The sequence below is a fragment of the Platalea leucorodia genome (assembly GCF_965183815.1).
Source record: "Platalea leucorodia genome assembly, chromosome: 5".
Classification (NCBI taxonomy): Eukaryota; Metazoa; Chordata; class Aves; order Pelecaniformes; family Threskiornithidae; genus Platalea; species Platalea leucorodia.
The window spans coordinates 89,520,763-89,541,254 of NC_138827.1; the positions used below are offsets into that span (position 1 = coordinate 89,520,763).

Sequence of the window (20,492 nt, forward strand, 5' to 3'; positions counted from 1 at the left end):
TATATTCTTTGTGGGATATGTAGCTCCATCTCATATAATGGCAAGTGTTGTCCTCAACCGTAGAAAGCTTTTCATTTTTTTAATCATACTGAGCTCTTTGCCTTAGTCTTGTGACTCATATTCCGTTGGCTAATTTCTGTCCTTAAAGAAGAATTCATATTAATTGAATTTATATCAAAGTTGCTGCATTATAATCAAAACACCTTCTTGCTCTTTCACTAGCCTAAGAAAAATCATTCAGGAATGTTTAAATAGGTCTTGGTTTATCCCATTCCCTAATTTGCTGTATCTCCTGTATGCTCCTACTCTTTTACTAAAAAGTCCTACTCAGGACCTATCTTGTGCTAATAATCTCCATCAGCTGTCTCCCGTGGCAGCCCTGATAACTGCCCGTCCTGGTGCCCTTCCCGGATAACTTGTTTAGTATGTTTTGCCTCATTAGCCCATAATGTAATTGCCTACTTTGTGTTTACTGCAATGCTGTTTATTTTGGGTCTGTTCATATTTGATGAGCCCATCCTCTGTTAGTGTTGCTTTAAAGATGTCTTCTTTTAATAATGGGTTTGTGGAGTGGGTTAGCTTTAAAAGAAAAACAAAAAAAGCCCAACTTCTAATTAAAAAAAAAAATGCTAAAAAGTTTTGATTTCATGTGCCCTCATCCTTCAAACTAGGATAAAGCTTTAAGTGAAGAAACCCTCTTCCCAGCCGTGTGACAGCGGTGGTGGCTGCACAGTAACATGGCGTGAGGATGTGAGTGAATTTGTCATCGTCCTGCCAGTGGTCTCCCTGTACGCCCGCCTCGTCCCTTTCCTCTGGCAGGACATCTGACAGAGACGTCAGGGTCTTGGTCTGAGACTGCTGCTGCTTCTCCTTGCAAATCCTTGTCTCTCTTGGCACGCTCTCAGTAATAATAGTTTTGGAGTAACTCTGTTTTCCCATCCTTTTGCACTGGTTTGGTGGCTGGGATAGGGTTAATTTTCTTCTTAGCCAGTATGGGGCTACATTTTGGATTTGTGCTGGAAACAGTGCTGATAACGCAGGGATGTTTTAGTTACTGCTGAGCAGTGCTCACACAGAGTCAAGGCCTTTTCTGCTCCTCACCCCACCCCACCAGCGAGGGGGCTGGGGGTGCACAAGGAGCTGGGAGGGGGCACAGCTGGGACAGCTGACCCCAGCTGACCCAAGGGACGTTCCGTACCGTATGGTGTCATGCTCAGCAATAAAACTAGGGGGAAGGTTGGCCGGGGGGCCACTGCTTGGAGACTGGCTGGGCATCGGTTGGTTGGTGGTGAGCAATTGTTTTCACTTGCATCACTTGTCTTTTTTGCGTTTTATTTTTCTCTCTTTGTTATTTTCCTTTTCATTACAATTTTTTATCATTATTATTATTATTATTTTATTTTATTTCCATTATTAAACTGTTCTTAACCCACGAGTTTTCTCACTTTTACCCTTCCAATTCTCTTCCCCCCCATCCTGCTGACGGGGAAGTGAGCAAGCAGCTGTGTCGTGCTTACTTGCCAGCTGGGATTAAACTATGACACCTTTTCAATTTAAAACCAAAACTCACTGGTTTTCAGACCATTGCAAATGTGTTTGCTGTTTTCTTTAAGAGTGGGAGAAGAGGCATGAGGCTGGGATGCCTGGGAGATGCTATGGTCCTTTCCAAGTCCACTCCCATAACGATGTGACCGACTGTGCTGAGGCCATGGTTTGTACATGGGGTAAAACATGAGCCCAGTTCCTGATAAAAGTGGTCGAAAGTACATTCTTAAGTTTTTTCTCTTTTCTTTTTCACTCTGTTACTGGAGATAATGTACCACACAGTGACTCAGGCTGTCTGCTTGTAATAATTTTTCTTACTGATGGGGAAGAACAGCTTTAAATTATTCCACGTATCAATGGTCGCATGCATCAAAAACAAGCTAGAAAATGCTAATGGGCTCACTCCATGAATATCCAGAAGGCATAAAGCTTTTGTAGTATAACTATATCACTAATGAAAATATTGAAAGGAAGTGCATTTCCATGAAATTCATCTTTCAGAATGTTATTTTTAATAGATTAATTCATTGCTTTACCCAGAGGTACTTCTCTTTCCAGTCCTTTTCCAGACATAGAGCCTTACTGCACTGTCTTTGGGTTATGAACAGAACAGCATTTGCATCGGGTTATCCCCGTACTGTGTAGCAGTGAATTGCTGTGAAGCTTGAATTTGACCTCCCTAGTTCTATCTTTGCCTTAAAAAGTACCTGAAAAGTTTCCACTCTAATAGAGCGTTCTTTTGTTGTATTTATTTTTGTAAGTCTAAAGGAAGAGCTCCATCTTTTTCAGTAACTTGATTGTGAAAAATCAGAGGTGGTTCTTTAGAAAACTGGTATCAGTTCCCTCCAAGGTATAATAAATCTCCTAAAGTATAATGTGGATACGTCCACGTCTTTTCATATTCCTTTTCCTGGGCATGCAACTTGCATCATACATCAATGTAGATGCTCTAGAATAGGAGGTATTTATTTGCTTTGTTGCCATGTAGTGAGGCTAAATTCAATAGCACTTGAAAAGTGCTCTGAAGTCCTCCAGTGGAAGGGTCTCTTTCATTTGCTTCCAGTAGTTCCCACAATGAGCTAATCGCTATATACACTTATTTGTCTTCCAAATTAGCAGGAGTTGAACAATCCACTTCTTTCAATGAGTGAAAATGTCAGGCATGTGAAAGAAAAATCAGCCATCCATTTCTGTAAAACATTAACTTCTTTATCCAGAATCCCTTTTTACGTTAATTGTTAGGATCAGCAATTAATCTACTAAACTCTTCCAGACTAAGAGGCACGCTACAGTGCTGTCTTTGTGCAGCAGCAGGCTAGCGCTCTCAGCAACTTCATTGCTCCTCACACTTTGCTAAACAGCAGCAAAACTGAATTACCAATTTTTTTTTTTTCATTGCATTTGTATAGAAGCTTGAATAGTGACTAAGCAGTCAATTGTCATGGCAGCTAGTAGGAAAAGCATGGTGAAAGTTTCAGGAAAAAAAACTGCACCGAAATCTCATCTTCACAAGGCTCTTGAGATGAGCTCTGCTCCCCCCTAGGACCCAGAGGAACCTAATTTCCCAGTTGACTGGGGGCTTATCAGAGGCTGGTAGAGAAAATCTGTGTTTAGAGAGTCAGAGCAACACACTGGGGCTGACGGCCTCTCTCTTCCCCTGTGTTGCCTGCTGAAGAAAAGGTGCAAATGCCTTTCCCAGTTTGTTAATCAGTGTTAAAATACTGATAATCAGTGTTAAAATACTGACTTCTTCAGTCCTAGCCTTCCCAAAACAAGTTCAATTAACACGTCTTAGAACTGAGCTTTGGAGACTTATTTTAGTGTTGTGGTTTATATCTGTTGTATTAAAAGTAATTTTTTAAGTCATTTTCCCCTCTAGTGTTGCCTTTGTTTCCACCTCTGAGTATGGCAACTAATGAGATTTTCTTTCATTTAAAATTCTTTTAAGTCCAGGCACGAGACATACTGTGGTAGAAACACTAGATGTCTGGGTTTTTTACACAGAAAAAGTGTTTGTAACACACAGCTTTTAAATAGCTTAACAAATCCAATACCTGATGGGACTTGTGACCATTCATGAAAAGTTTCAACCCATACAGGGAGAAAAAGATAAATAAAGCCAACTGTAAATGGAAGCTCTTTCCCATCTTAACTATATGGTATTGTCATCAATCACTAAAACCTTTTTTCCTGTATGTCGCTTTTTTCCATACCCAGTTTGCTCAGTGATTGTAATTTCAGCATTTGTAGCGTTACATGGGTTTTTTTTGTTGTTGTTGCCTGTTAGGATATTGCAACAGGGACAGCAGGGAGTGAATAAAGCACGTATAACCAGGTTACTACTTAATACTCATATAAAGTCTTCTCTCAGGGAAGTGATGAAAACCATATAACTTAAGTTATTTATAATGTGACCTGACCAGCATTTGGAAAAGGGATGACAATATAGTACAAAAAGAGCTTTTCTTCTCTGATTTCTATTGTTATATTTGAACTATCTCTTGTTCTATCTTTTTGCAGTTCAGAGGCCAGTTTAGGAAAAAATGTGATCTTTATTTTGTGCAAAGGGGTGTGTGTGAGTGTGTGTATATAATCTGTGTATTAATTTTTTTTATATATATATTGATACATATATACATAATGTAAACGTATAAGTTATCCATTACTGTGATGCTATGGCACATGATATTTAGTGCTAGCATTTACTACCAGTCCTCAAATAATTTTTTTTTTTTTTTTTTTTGTAAAGGGCTCATGTGTTCAACTGCAAGTTACAATTTTGGAAGAGCACAAAAATTCATTAGCACAGAGGTCAGGTGTGCAACAGCACTGAAATTTCAAAATGAGTTCCTGACCTGGCTTCTGAAATGGTTAGAAATAAGATATTTTTGGTAGATGTTTCTCTTTCCCATGTTTGCTTTAAGCTAGACAATCATCAATTATTTTGTAAGTCAGGGATGAATTTCTGGTGTCATTTTTTTCCAATTTTCTCTTTCATGATTGTGATTAAAAAGCCTTCCACTCCTGTGTTATTTTCTATTATTTGAACTCAATAACTTTCTACTTTTTGATACATGAAAATAATTAGATGATGATTGGATAAATAATGCATCTGAAAACAGAGCAGAGCTGGATAAATAACAGACGAAAATTACCCTGTTAGTGTAATAAGACTGAAAATTATTTTTCCATCTGGGTAGGGTCCTGAACTAAAGTTATCTTGTTAGCCCTTTTCTCAGGGAAGAGAAATCTTGTTGTGCAGAATGAAACTGAAATAGTGACAGGGAAAAATGCAGTTGCTCTCTGCACCTTTTCGGTAGCAGAAACAAGAAAATCGGGGAGTAACAGAAACGAATGTCTGTTGGTGTTGGAGCAATTTTTAGCACTGATGGTGTACAAGAGGAGACTCCTAGGGGCTGTGAGACCAAAATCTAGTGCGGTGATGATAAGACATTGTAACAAACAGCAAAAAGCCACCAATTCTGTTGTGTTCATATTTCTCTGTCAGATGGAGCAGCTGCTACATATGTCTCTCAGAGTAGCAGCTTAGTAAAGGCACTGAATCGCGTTTTGAATCTCTCGTCCCTGCCTCTCTAGGGAAATGAGTTAAGCATGTGTAGAGGAACAATGCAAATAATATTTTTCTCAGAGAAAAAGTAGCTTAATTCAAGCCAGTATTGAAAAACAGATAAAATAAGGTCTAGGCTGTTATCATATGCAGAGGTATTTGAGGTAGTAGTCTGTATATCAGTGGCAATTTAGTCTGAAAATAGTGTTTATTAACTGCAATATGTTAGATTTGAAAAATTAAGCAATATGAAGATAAGAGAGGCTTTACCTTGGATGATAATGTCAAGCTTGGTAAATGCCAAAAATGCAGATGGGAAGGCAAATCCATGGGAACAGACAGCACACCAGGCGGAGAGCAGGCAGGAGAACACCAACAGAAGAGACCTACAGAGAAATAAAAATTGGCTCTTACTTTGAAGAAAAAAAAAAAAAAAAAAAAACGAAGACAGAAAAGTAATGTAGTATTGAAGTTCTGGATTAAGATACTACTTTCTCCCTTTGGATCTGCAAGGTAAAATTAACACCTGTGTCTTCCTTGAGTATGGAGGTCAGTTAGAGAGCTTTATTCAGTGGAGTTTGATAGACATAATCTAAATCTGAAGTGTAAGTACATTAAAAGAGCATGTGTAATTCTCACAATATACGAATTGAGTTTTTTGTTTGGTGGTTGGTTTGGGTTTTTTTACAAAACTTTTCTTCTTCTATCAGATGAAGCACCTACATTCCCATAGGCACTGCAGAAAAACTATTGTACTTTTTTCTGATTTTAGTGAGTTTTATTTGCCCTTAGGATTTCTACAGAGTAGGCGTATGTGAATTAAAACAATATTATCATAGTGGTGTAAGTGAACATAAGTGTTAGTATGGCACCTATAGCTATAAAGGTTATTTTGTGGTGACACAGGTTTCCTAGCATACAATAACAAAACCACAATTTAAGCATTACCTTCACTTTGGAGCAAGAGGAAATACAAAAATAAAATCTTTATATGTTGCAGTAGTTACCTCACTTGCTACTGAAATGTAGCTGTTTCTGGGGATGTAGCACAGCTCTGCAAATACCCTGGAACGGTTTAGGATAAGTTTGAGAATAACTTATTGTAGTGAGATAAGTAGAATGAAAATACCAAGTGCACAAGGATACCTTGGTTTGTCCAAAGTACACTGGGTTGGAGAGTAACCATAAGGGATTCATGCAAAGTGTCCTCCAGAGAACTGTACCAGAGCATTATTTAGATAGTGCTTTTTATTTACTTAGAACTATTTCATTTTATTTTATTGGGGGGGGGGGGGGGCAGTTTAACAAGCATTAAAAATCACCTGACCATGCCTCGGTGATGTCCATCTGAAGCACATCATGAAGAAATAGGAATGAAATCTATCCCTGTTGCAGTTGCTTAAGAGTGGATATTACTTCTGTCCCAGCTCAGAAAGTGTTTCCTTCAGGTGATATGTAATAGCTTTTTCTTTTTTCTGTGTATTTGTATAAATTTTGTTTAAAAATTTAATTTCTAATCCACTGAGAATCAGTAGCATCTATTCCTTTTTATTGCAATCTAGTTTGTTAATTTGATAAAGAGTCTGACAGCATTTTTTTTGCATATTTTGTTCCCTTGTGTGCTTTAAAAAAACTCCTGCTACACTGTATATTATTCAACCATTTGTGGCTTGAAACATTGCCTAAATGCTAGCTTATGTTTCCCCATTTTCAGGCCTTAGCTTTTTATGTCTGACAACTCAAGTCTTGCAGCAATAACATCGAGTTCCTGCTATGCTTAGAAAAACACCACCCATTTAAAAATATCATCTGCCACCATTTTATTGCACAATGGATAGATCTACTTGGGAGGGTTGCAATACTTTGTTTGACTCACTAGCTGGTTTATAGACATGAGGTTTTTATATAAATTCCGAAATGCTTTTGCCTTTCACGGCTGATCACTTTTTGGAAAAGTCAAAGTGGAAGGTTTCTGGCTGACTTCCATGTGTAGAAGAGTCTTCAAAAAGTCCTTTCTGTATGTGCTCATTGTACTAATATTAAGCCAAAGTTTTTAGAGACTTCACTGCTTGGAAGTACTATCTCTGTTCTGTCACCAGTCTTATCTGTTAAATCCCAATGAGTGTGAAAAACAAGAAAAATCTGGGTTTGCTTGGCTGTTTCAACAGTGTGTTGAGAATGGCCAGATTGCTGGAGAAGACAATTCTCTTGGAAACCTCAACAGCCCGGCCTCCTCATCTGTAGGCACATATAGCTCATCTGAGTGTGTAAATAAAAATAAATAATGCAGCGAAAAAATATGCAGAGTATTTTGCTAAAGTGTTTCAATTTTGGATCTGCCATAACTAATTTAAATTTTCTGTTGGAATTTATGCAGGCAAGGGGTCAGGTTTAAGACGTTTGTAATTTCAGGCTTTCCTGCTACTATGCCTTTTCTACTTTTGTGTCCTATCATGATACCTTTTTTCTGCAAAGTAAGTCCCTTTTATTCCCTCTTCCTTTTCTGCTTCGAAGAGAACATTTGCTTCTCCATTTATGTGAGGTAATGAGACCAGAGTAGCTCTGGATTCTTTAAATCAGTCTAATTGGGCTTCTTTTAGTGCATAGAATATCCTCTTTTTTTTTTTTTTTTTTTTTGCAAAGGACTTTCATTTCTTTGTGCAGTCGCTCCATCTCCAGTACTCAATAGCTTACGTGCTTTTTTAATTAAAAAAAAAAAAAAAAGCGCAAGCAATTGTCATCCAAATGACTGTGGTCTCTATTGTCTATTCCAGGCTGATTCACGGAGGGCAGCTGTTAAATGGCTTGGCGGGGCCAACTGTGATGAACGCGGCACCATTCCTTTCAACGACGTGGTTTTCTCCGGATGAACGTGCCACAGCAACAGCCATCGCATCACTGCTCAATTACCTGGGAGCTGCTGGCGCGTTTCTAGTGGGACCTCTTGTAGTGCCATCTCCTAATGGAACATCTCACCTCCCGCTGGTATCGCAGAGCAACACTGAGCACATCAAGGACCGCATTGAGGCTGTGCTGTATGCAGGTGTGGCTTAAAAATAAAAATTAAAAAAAAAAAGAAAAAATTATAAAAAAATTTACATACTTTCATGTGTGTGTTTGGTACTTGTGAACCACTACCCTCTAGTGGCAGGTCTGCACAGAAAACAGTTACTGACTGATGGAAAATAATGAAGTGGTAAAATGTTGTACCATCAGAAGGGTTAACTTTTTATTTTTTTTTTGCCTTTTGTGTAGGAGAGATTTTAAAATAGCCTTTTGTATAGACTGATTCCAAATGAAGTATTTCAGTTGTTTGTATGGGCTGATCTTAGGAGAAATGTCTTCTAGGAGAGCGTATGCTTTCCCTGAGCTTCCAAACTGGTTTTTGCTTCTTGAATTTTCATTTAAAAAAATGTGTCCATGACAGGTTGTTTTTTTTTTTTGTTTCTGTAAGGGTGGAAATCCAATAGTCTTTCAGCATTAAATTCTTTCCTGCATTAAATCAGCCTTGATTTATGGCTTGCGTATGCCTTTCAAATGTTATTAGATTGTTAGTATTTAAGAATCTAACATTGAAATTAAAACTCAAGTGATTTTGTTTTTAACTAAAACCACATAATTCTTATGTGGTGAGCAATTTCAGTGAAGTGACAACAGTTTAGTGGAAAAAAACCACTGACAGAAAATTCACCTGATACAATTTAGATTTTATGTCCTTGCTCTTTTTCATGCAATGGCTTCTACGGCTCTTTGTGTCACTTAAAAAAATTAGCAGCAAGCGTTAAGGAAAAAGAGTTGCTTGAGTGGCTTAAGAGTCTGCAGTCTGGTTCTTAGTGGATATAAATTGCTATAGCATTAAGAGCAGCTGAACTTTACCATGTCATGCCAGTTGCACATTTGGTTGGGTTTTTCCCCCCTTACAATTGCAGCCTCTGAAATTCAGCCAGGAGTTAGCCCTAAGTGTTCCAGAAGTCTTAAAGTATATATACTCCGTAGTTTATATGCAGGTTTATGGGATTGAGTTAGCTGTTTGTGATCATTTATTCCTGGACGTTATTCTTATGGAAATTTTGTCGAGTTAATACTCGTGTTGGGTGAGGGCCACTTTACTGTTTGTTTTAAAGAAAGCGTAGTAGAAGTTGGATCACTGTTTCAGCAAATATTTTTGAGTAACCTACTTTTTACTGGACTCAAGTGTATTGGAACAAAAAGGAAATTCGGGGATGGTTAGGCCTTTTTCAGAGGTAAATATGATGTTAGACTCGGAAAATCTCATGGCAGATGAAAACAGTCAGTGTGAAAGAAGGAAAAATGAAGGCAAGTCAGCTTTTGTCCTGAGGAGTAGTAGATAAGGGGAGGAGAAATCTAGTGATTCGAGAAGTTCTTTAGCTCTCCCTCTCCAGATTTTCCATGGAGGGAGAGAAGAACTCACCTGCCTAAAGGAGGTACCGTTTTGTGCCTAAAACCACTGTTTTGAGTCTGGTAGCACTAGAAATGTTGCTTTCAGCAGCCCATTAGATTCACTTTCTCTTCTGTTCTCTTCTGGGAGGTTTTCCTAAGCGTTTTCTTCAGAAACTGGGATGGATCTTGTTTGCCACCAAGGTTCAGAGGTGTGTCTTGCCTGCCCCATGTCTCAGCACAGCTCTTTCTGCCTTTCTGAGCCATCAAGGGCTTGGGAACATCCCGCAGACCTGTTTGGGGTCATCCCAGCATAAGATAATCCTACAGCAGCTCTTCAGCTTCCTAGGAAATGTGTGTTATGGGACATCTGTAGTTCTTACTTAGTATTTGAAAGTGCTTTGAACAACTATGGTTTCTTTGTGCAACTGCTCTGGTTGTGTCATACGGGGTGCGTTTTTCCAGGAGCTACAACCCCTTTAGCTGTTCAGGCAATGAAAAAGAGCTGGTTCATGAACATTACTGGCCTTCAGTGAATCACAGTGATGGTGGCAAAACATCCAACTGGTTTAAAATTGATAGGAACTGTCAAAGAGGAGGTTGCTTTGAATCCCTCATGGGATTTGCCCTGTCCCACCTCATCCCTGCTTTCCTGGAGAGCTGAAGGAGCAAGGTCCCAGCTGCCTGCCTCCCCTGTGCTCTGTTACGGCGGGTAGGCTCCAGAGGTGGAGGGAAGGCTGCCTTGTGGTGGGTGACTACCTCGTGGTACAGCTCTGTTAACTTGCAGACCAAAAAATACCTGCTAGGTGTGGTAGGGTACTACTTGTCCCCTTCATCAGCTGGGCAGAAAACCAAGCTCAAGTTGACTTCACGGATTACTAGTGAAGGTGTTACAGAATGTAGCAGAACAAGGAGCTGGACCCAAATGTCCTACCTCTCTGCTTCTTTTGCAAGTATGGTCAGGCTTGGTATGACTTCTCCTTTCAGATACTATAGGAAAGCCAGTTTCAGAGGATAGGCACTCTGCATTCCTAACGGAGTTGTGTTTGTGATGGAGCTTGTTGCTTTTGTGTGAGGTAGCGTTAGATAAGCAGCCTCCAAAAGTTAGGTGATGACTTTTAAAAGACAGTAATGATGTGTATTGTTAACTTGGGATCCGTAGCATGCCAAGAGTGTGCTAATTTTCCAAGGACTTAACCTCAAACGTGATTACGAAGCAATTGCTTATAAACCCATTCTGAAATTGCTCTGTTAACTCCAGTCTCTTCTGTGTTTTAATAAATTGCTGCTCCTTTATCTCAAACGCAGACTAAGAGCTCAGCTGAATTACCACAGCCTCTTTCTGTGTCATCTGTATCGCTGCACATTCTGGTTCACAGCTGAAATAGTACAGAGGTAGCAAATCAGGACTGAATTGTATTACCTGAGTTGCCTAAGGAAGCTTGAATTGTTCTGGACTGCAGCCAGAGCTTTTAGCCATGTGCTTTCCTAAATATCAATGTGAAATCATTATTAGTTGGACAAAAAAAAAAGTGTGTGTGTGTAAAGTGGACTCATTTCCCCCTTTACATTTCAGGACAAGATGGGGATGAGGGTTTCTGGGTTTGGGTAGGTTTTTGTGCTACAAGTAGCCTATCTGAAGGAAAAAGACCTTGTGTTAAGGAGGCTTGTGTCTCTAAACCTCTTTTTTCTGTTTGGGGCTTACACAGGCAGCAGGGTGCCTGCTTCCTAGGCTCAAGATGCAGGCATCTCTCCACTTTGACAGTCACAGGTCACTGTGGCCTGGTACCCAGCCTTTGTGAAGCATTCCAGATTCACTCCTCAACAAGAGATACGCATGGCTGTGTTTCTGCACACTAGTTTATGCTGACTTACCCAGTTCAGAGTGCTTTGCTGCGTCCATGGCGCTTCTGAGAAGCTGATAGCTCCCGTGGAAGAGCTCCTCTTTTGTGATGGCAGCTCCCTTGTTACGACATTGACCTATTTCTTACCTTTTCTCTTTTGCTTACTTTTACTCCCTACTTACATTCCCAGGACAAGTTTTAGATTGTATTTTACTTTATCTAGTCTGGCAGAGTAAATGATGATGGAGATAAAGGTGTGGGTTTCCTAATGAGGAAGGAATGCAACATGTAAGAAATTGGATGTGTTTGGCAGTACCTGGACTTTTGATACAGATGCAAGTGTGATACACAAAGCTAAGATGAAACTACAGACTTTTGTTCTTCAATAGAGGGAGCTGCTTTAGTTTCCGAAGTGAATTCTGCTCTTTTGTGCATGAGGGCAGTGCTTGCGAGGCAAATTTGTTAGCCTGGAAAGTATAACACTGGGAAACATTAAAGAGTTGCAAGAAGGTACTACAAGGACTGCATGCTAAATTTAATAATTAAAAAAAAAAAAAATGAAATGTTACTATACTGGTTCTACTGCAGCAATTTGACTGGCAGGAATCTTGAGGCAACCCGTAGAAGAGGCCCCAGATGGGCACCTGTTATGAAATATTGCTGTGACTTAAAAAAATTATCAACGTGTTTTACATTCTTTAGAAAAAGACCTAGCCTTTCCCCTTACGGCATTGCAGTGTAATGAAGTTAAATAATAAGCACCTTGGACAAAGTTTATGGATTTGTGTGGTCACATTCTTGTTGGCTATACCTGTCTGCAGTCTGAAATTTTCCTTTAATATGTGATTAAAGTGTGCAAATGCATGTATGTATATGTATACTTATAAACCTATACGTAGACCTAGATGCAGGAGAAAAGGGGATAAACAGCTTTTGGCAAGCCTTGCTTCCCTGTCTAGTATCATCCTGTAGTGACAAAGCATCTCATCCTTTTCTTAAATCTGGGGTGATCAGTTATGGCCAGATCTTTATTCACTGCTCATGGTCTCAAAAACAATGTATACAAAGATAGAAATTAATCTATTTTCTGGACAACAGAGGAGATACAGTGCGACGGTGTAGTTAAAGTGCCCCTGACCCTCAAAACATGCAATTAGACCACAGCAGGAAAAGAGACACCACATAATTCAAAATGAATCCTTCAGTATTTGATCGTGAAGAATGGCATTGTCACATTCCCAATATGCCTTCAAAAGAAATTTAGTGTAGATTTTTTTTTTCCATATACTGAATAGAAGTATTCATTTCCCTTCCCCATCTCCAGCTGATCCATTTAGACTCTGAGTGTTATTTACTTTCCAGTTTCCTGAATTTATTTTCTTCTAGTTTAGCAGAAGAGCTGGCAAAGTGCCATGTTCATATTGATTTATTAAAAAAGAGAAGGAAAAAGAAAATGAATGCAATTGAGTATTCAGTTCTGCTGAAATTTATTTGTGGTGTTGGTGAACACTTCTTTGTTATAAGATCACAGGTTCTTTTAAGATAACACACTTCAGCTATACATTTTCCTCTCCAGCAGCAAAGAATCTTGTTTTCAAAGGGGATAGGAGAAATATTGGGATTGAGGACTGTGGAGAACATGATATAGATTGTAAAAGGCCTGTAAAACAAATTAATTAGACTGACAGTGGGTAGAGTTGTTTTTCCTCAGAGTGTCTGATCATGGGGCTTGCTGAGTGTTTTCTGTGAAGTGCTCATCACTTTGGAAGTTCAGGTCCAAATTTCTGCTATGAAATTTTTCAAAGATGTAGATACCTGCTGCTGAACAAGAGGAGCATCTGCAAACAGCTGTATTCTTTCATTTTTCTCCCTATTACCCGTGCTCTTTCTACACCTGAGCTATGGCTACTCCTACGCTTTTTCTCTTTATATTCTGTTGCCATGTAATACTGTTTGTGTCTGATGCTGCCTTGCTTGACCTTTCATTTGCCTTCATCATCCTGTGCGCTGAATAATTGTCATTCCGTGCCCTGGGGCTTCCCCAGTCCCATCTGTTTAAAGTCTCTAGCACGCTGTTACCTGCACTGCGTCGCTTCCATCGCAAGGAAACGTGGCCAGATCTTCGTAATGCAGCTCTCTCTAAAGAGAAAAAGCAAAAGCTTTCCTTTTGCTTCACTGAGTTCCCCCATGTGTGAGCCCAGTTCTCCGTAGCTCCTGTCACTGGAATGAACTGCCGGTATTTCTCCATCTCATTGATTCTCCATCTCAATTTGAAATCTTGCTTGGGGAGGAAAAAAGAAATTCTCCTTCAAGTTATGGAGTTCTGTTGTCGGGAGCAGTAAAGCACTTGTGGTGGAATTTATGTATCAGAGGCTGGCTGATAACAATGCTGTACTGAAATAAGTCTTTTGATGCTAACATCTGTTCTCGGTTTTGTTTTTCTTTGCCTTCTCGTTTAGAATTTGGAATGGTTTCCCTGATATTTTCCGCAGCATTGGCCTACTTCCCCTCGCGCCCTCCATTCCCTCCCAGCGTGGCTGCGGCAAGTCAACGGCTCAGCTACAGGAGAAGTTTTTGTAGACTCTTAAGGTAGGTCCTCCTTGGGTTTCCACTTCAAAGCAGATCAGGACCTAAATAAATAAAAACAAGTGTGCTTTAATCTTCTGATTGAACAAACAAGTTGGTTTGTAGTGCTTTTGAACAAAATCAAATTAAATGTTAATGCTGAGACATAAAAGGATGCTAACTGCTAAAAAGCAGACATTAAATTTTAAATCATTGGGTATATCTCAAGCCTTCATGCCAGAGCCCTTCAGAACCAACGCTGCTGTAGTCATCCTGTTAGCATGGCTTGTCTCATGCAATGCTTCTGTTCCATTGTGTTACACAAGATTGTTAACAGTGTGCGTACTGCTAGGTGTGAGATAACAATTAACAGCACTGGGCATAACTAACTAATAAGCTGCTTTCTTTCATGCTTATTATATTGGAATGAATTTGGGGTTTGCTTGTTCATTCAAAGGAGTATCCAGCTGCTTTCATTCAGCCACGAGAGCAATGAATAAGCTATCTGAAACCATTATATGATCTGTTAAATCTCATTAATTGTATGTTAAAATATGAAGTGGGGATAGGAAAACTGTCTCCAGATGTGTTTCTGGACAGGTTCAAAGGTGAGTTATTTTCCTTTAAATTTTTGGGCTTAAAAAAAAATATTATAAAGAAAGAAACACCTCCATCTTTGCAACTTCTCCCACTTGCGCTCTTTTGGTAAGACACAGTCCCGTCCCCCAGTGTTTGTATGATGTCCTGTGTAATGGGAATCTGATCTCAGAGGAACAGCTAAAGCAACTGTAATATTAATGCTGAATAACTGTGAAGGCCTGTGCCCTGCTATGTGATACTGCACAGATGAACTTCTTGGGGAAAGAAGAACCGCCGCCGTGGTGTGGAGTATGGCTGACTTCACTGGAGAGCTTCAAACTCTTGCTGTAATCGTTTCTTAGGTGATGTAGTGATAGGAGCTGAACCTGCATACAAAGGGCTGCTTGAAACTTGATAATCATGGAGCTTTAGGCATTTAGTTATTACAGAGCTATTGTGGGCTGTACTTTCTAAAGGTGTATTTAGAGCCAGCAAAAACAATTCATCCCTTGTTGTCATTGGGTTTTTTCTTTTCTTTTTGGAGGCCTTTGTTTCAGTTTGGGGGAGTTAATAGTTGACAAGATGCTTAATCCTGTGTGTTCATCCAGAAACAGGCTGGCAGTTGGGAGAAGGTGTGAGTACAGCTGGCTGGTTAGTCTGCAAAGTGACCTGCTCAGGATATTAAAAAATAGCAATTCCCATAAGGACATTTAGCACACACAATAATGCTGTTATGCACCCAAGCTGGTGTGCAGTGAGACCCTGCCTGAGGGCTGTGCTGTAAAAATGTTGCTGTTGAACAGAAATCCAAACAGCAACTGGCTCTGCAATTGAAATATAAAATTTCTGTTGACAGTACTCCATTTGAGAGCTTTATAACCATTAGATTGCTTCTTCAAAGTGTTGTAAACAGTGGACTTGAGATACTGGTAAGGTCAGGAGGTACACAGCAAAGCTGGCTTACTATTCACAATCAATGAAACTTAAGAAAACAATCTGGATGCTTAAATAATGAGCATAGTTTATAGTGTCTCCAAAAACCAAGAGGTTTTTTAAAATGCGGTCAGGTAGATCATTATATCTCACTTCCCTCTGGTCTTTATGCATTCTTCCATGCTACGCCTTATCAAAGGCACTTCTTCATTCCTCTGTACATGAAACAATCAACAGTTCATCATTAAACCCACTTATCTTGGGGAGCCTTTCAGCAACAATCCATCAAGCAAGGGGGTTTTATAAAAGAAAATGGTATCTGCCGTGCTTCAAGAGAAATCCATCATCTGGTTCGTTAGGCTTCTAAGCTCTGTTGCCTGCCTAATGTAGGCTTCATAACTCTTGGCACAGAGAGTCTTTCTTTTGACTTAATGGTGTAGAGTGAAGGTAGTCAGCTGATGAGTACCAGGAAATCATGATTTCCCCTTTATTGTGGACTTACCCTCTGGTGTGAGAACTGTGTGTAAGGCGTTTAGGATGTGTGTGAGCTGGTGGGCTGACCCAACTATGCACCAAAAAACACTCATGAGAATTGAGATGTTCATCATTTCCCTCTTCTCTCCCCCAAGCTGCAGTTTTATTACTTCAAAATAAAGCTGCGTAGCATAACTGTACCACTGAAGTCATTGACCTTTTTCCATGAGCGCCAAAGGGATCTTTCACATCCTTGCAACTCTCGCACTCCTTCATGCCTTCAGGTCCTTGAGCAGTCATCTTCATGAGCTGCTTCTTGAAGAGTTGTATTATAAATATCCTCTCAGGGTCAGCCATCCCTTGCAGGCCATTTTTTGGGACTTGCTTAGGAACTTGGTTCTTCCTCCTGATTCGGAGGATTCCTGCTTCTGGCAGATTATAATGATTAGCTGATCTCTGGTTATCTCCCGATACCAACTTGCTCAGCCTGCAGCGGGAGACGACAGATTAGTCATGGTTTGGGAGCTAAGCCCAAATCTTTTAACAGTCTATCACACACTGTGACAAGTATAGTTTGAATTTCCATTAGAAAAAGCATGGTGCCCTTTCTCAGTTTCTTGGGTGAAGCAAATATGACTTCCTCCCCTCCCCCCATTTCAGAATATGCCACAAGTTTCCATGGAAAAAAAAATCTAATACAAGTAAATCATTGATAAGGTAAAATCTGCATTAAGAAAACATGTCATGATTTTTGCTTTGAAGTAATTAGATGCTTTTAGCCAGTTATGTGCCTTTTATATTTTCAAGGGACTATGTGAGCAATTTTGAAATTTCGTAATAGGGTTTTTGTTCACCATTATTTCTTTCATGAAACTTTCATATGACATCACCATCCAGTGATGGAAGCTGCTCAGAGTGTGCCTGATGTTAATAGGCGCTGTCAAAGTTATTCTGAAAATGGTGACTGACTTTGACAGGGGTCCCCTCTGAACCAGCCTGTCTTATGGATTCTAGTGGCATTAAGTAGGTTTCTGAAAAAACAGAAGAAAAAGCCAATTCGTATTCCAGCAGAATGGTTTAACAGAGGCTAATGCTGATATCCTGTCATAAGGGCTGATACAATGGAAAACAGTGTGGGTTCACCAACTGATGGTGTGACAGACAGCACATTTTTCTATTTTCAGCAGAGCAATTGCAAAATTACAAAAACAAATACAAGTGACTGGAGCCATGAAAAGCAGAGCTGCTACTTAAGATGTATGTTTCAAATAGCTTTAGCACTTAATGTAGCCAGCGCTAGCTATTGCTGGGCAAGGGGACAGAATGACATCTGGTGATCGGTGCCGCTATGTCACGGCCATGCACCCTTGCTCCTGGTTGGCTTCCTTATTCTGGAGACTGGTCAGGGTGGCAGCCTCTGTCACCGGAGGATGTCATGATGCAGAGCTGGTTCTCTAGTGTTGGGACTAGGAGTTGCACGTGGCACAGAGCAGCTACCCCATGTGCCAGTCTGTCTCGTTGCTTGAGTTAGAGAAGACTTGTGGTTTAACCCAGCAGGCAACTAAACAACACAGCCATTTGCTCACCGCCCCCCCACCCCCCACCCCGCCCCACCCCAGTGGGATGGGGGAGAAAATTGGAAAAAAGGTAAAACTCATGGGTTGAGATAAAGACAATTTAATATGTCCCCTCCCAGCTTCTTGTGCATCTCCAGCCTCCTCGCTGGCAGGGCAGTATCAGAAGCTGAAAAGTCCTTGACATAGTGTAATCATTGCTCAGCAACAACTAAAACATCAGTGTGTTATCAACATTATTCTCATCCTAAATCCAAAACACAGCACTATACCAGCTACTAGGAAGAAAATTAACTCTATCCCAGCCAAAACCAGGACAAAGACTTATACGCCATAGGAGATCTCTGTCAAGTAAGTTACAAAGTACTCACCCCCACCAAAAGCAGCTCTTTAATGAAGACGAGGTTCAGATAGCCAAAGATTTTGAATATCAAGCAAGTGTTATTTTGGAAGAGCGCATTCAGACTTGTTCCCTCTTTGCGGTCTACAACATGGCTATATAACATCCATGCAAAATGGGCACTTCCCCTTTTATTTTATTCTGCAGATGTTGAATTAGCTTTTACATGGACAGTGTTAAATCGCATCAGAAAACCTGCCTTAAGAGATGCCAAGATGATACAAGATAGACCAGGATAAGAGCATGGCATTATTAAGAGAGAAAAAAAGTTGTCAGGAAGACAGCAAACACTTAGCGTTCAAAGAAATTTAAGCAGTGTGTGGAAGAGCTGAAAGTTTGAGAGTTGTTTTTCTTTGCATTAAAAAATAAATCTGACATGAATGATACTGAAAGAGGACGATATGTTCATGTGATAGAAATGTGTTATTCAAGAAGAGGATGTGTGAAAAAGAACAGTGCAAAAAATGCTGGCTGGTGTGCTGTGCATGGATCTTCTACGGGAGTAAAACAGCGTAAGCTGCAAACCTTTGAATGTTTTGGAGAGTATTTGAAGCTCTTTCCCTCAGTCTTGGCTGTCGTAACTGTGTGCTATCAAATTGCCGCTGCATGCCAAGGAACTGGTACTGATCAGGATCGATTTTATGTAAATTCTTTGGGAATGGGGGAGACACATTTTGTGGTTACGCAGATATCCCATGGAATAACCTTGGAATCACCGGCAGATCTCTTCACTTTAAAATACCAGTGTTGCAGAGTCCAAAGTATATTTTCTGTTTTTCTTCCCAAATCGAAACATTTTTGAGGAAAAGTTGAATGTCTCTTAGCAAAGACTTTGTGTTTGCTTTCGGTTATGGTGGGTGGGGGAAACTGGTGGTGGTATTTGTCTGCCAACTCCTGTTTAGCTTTGTACGATGAAGATGATTACACAGCTTTGACTGCTTCATCTTCACTGAATACTGAATAAAGGTTGAATAATTTTAATTGGGAGGAAAAAGAAAACACGTTGACTATTTAGAGCAGAATATTATACTTGTCTCTGTTTTTTGACACTTAAAACTGTCAAAATTTTCCACTCTTGCAACAGTACCCATCTCATTCCCAGAGCTCTCCCTGCCTTTCACCACAATAAAGAGAAGTAAAACAGTTTAAAAAAAAGTATAGTTCAAAAAGCATGAATCTCTGATTTTATTCTTGAAATACGCTTTTTGTCATTTAAATTAGCGCTTATTGTTCCTAACATACGCTTAGGCTAAGTAGGTTGCCCATGCAAATGCAGAAGAATTGCTTGTGGAAATGAGAAACACATGAACCCAGCATGTTACAAAAATCTTTGAACTATGTGGAGAGACTGGCCTTTCTTATTATCACAGTGCTAAGGCAGTAACATCTCAGCCACTGGAATTTCAGTGACACGGCTGGATACCTTGTTTTTCCTGGCTCGCTCCTCCTTCAGACCTTTGCTATTTTTCTTGATGGGCAGAATATAGATTCTAGGGTGTCATTTACTCTAGCAGCTAATCTTGGTGTGATTTCTAATATAAGCTGCAGCTAATTACATATGTTTTGTCTTCACAGCAATTTCCGATTCTTGATGATTGCTTTAGCCTATGCTATACCACTGGGTGTTTTCTCTGGCTGGTCTGGTGTTCTGGATTTGATATTAACGCCGGTTCACGTAAGCCAAGTAAGTATCTCCTGACTGATAATTGGCAGCTATTTTGTACGTGGCATGTTTTTATTTTACACTAGCATACAATTTTATCAGGTTTTTACATTTAAGCTGCTATTAATATATACAGGCCGCTTTTCTGCTGAAATTTTAAACAAAATAAACTGTAGCTTTGGCATCCCAAACTGTCATGCTTCTCCCTGCTGACTCTCCACCAGTGGTGGGTATTTTCAGATCTGTATGCACCTTTTGACAAGAGGGAAGAGGCAGGTAAACAAATGAGTGTTGTTGGCTGCTGCACCTTTAGTAAAAGAAAATAATATTTGCCAGGTGGAAAAGATGAAATGGGGAGAAGAGGATTTCTAAGCTTTTGATAGAGTATTATAAAAATCCAGAGGACACTACTCAGATTCTATAAAGAGAGGTCATATGTAGGGCATAGGCTACTTAATCATGCTTTCTTCTAGTGAATTTATTCCCTTTTGAATATCCTAGAAAAAGTCTTGCACTTCAGATTGTTGTTGGGGGCTGTTGCTAGCAGTTTGCAGCTCCTGCACATGATTTGTTTTGAAAGTAACATCTTATCATCTTATTTTCTCAGCTTTAACACATTTCTCTGTTTTGTTTTGGTGGTGTTTTTTTTTTTCTTTTTTTTTCCCCCCCGTCAGGTAGATGCAGGCTGGATTGGATTTTGGTCTATAGTTGGAGGTTGTGTTGTTGGCATCGCAATGGCAAGGTAGGAATAATTACATATTCCTCTCCATTTATTGAACTGTGATTGTCGTTTAGCTTGTCCTTGTAATGATATAACTTGTTTTCTCTCATCTTCTAGATACTTGAAATGGAAAAAGCATAGTTCTGGGGTTATGATGTGTCTTTTGTAGAGCAACGATTTGTATATTCCATGTTAGTGGTCGCTGGGGGTTGAGAACTCCACATGCAC

At 39.8% G+C, this 20,492-nt stretch overlaps 1 protein-coding gene across 1 annotated transcript in view; it reads left to right on the plus strand.

Annotated features, from left to right (window-relative positions):
- Window positions 1-20,492, plus strand: part of SLC49A4 (solute carrier family 49 member 4) — a 68,290-nt gene that overhangs the window by 26,840 nt on the left and 20,958 nt on the right. Inside the window, exons 3-6 of the mRNA XM_082311753.1 lie at window positions 7,888-8,156; window positions 13,815-13,944; window positions 19,456-19,564; window positions 20,218-20,285. Coding sequence (XP_082167879.1) covers window positions 7,888-8,156; window positions 13,815-13,944; window positions 19,456-19,564; window positions 20,218-20,285 — 576 coding nt within the window. The remainder of the gene's footprint in view (window positions 1-7,887; window positions 8,157-13,814; window positions 13,945-19,455; window positions 19,565-20,217; window positions 20,286-20,492) is intronic.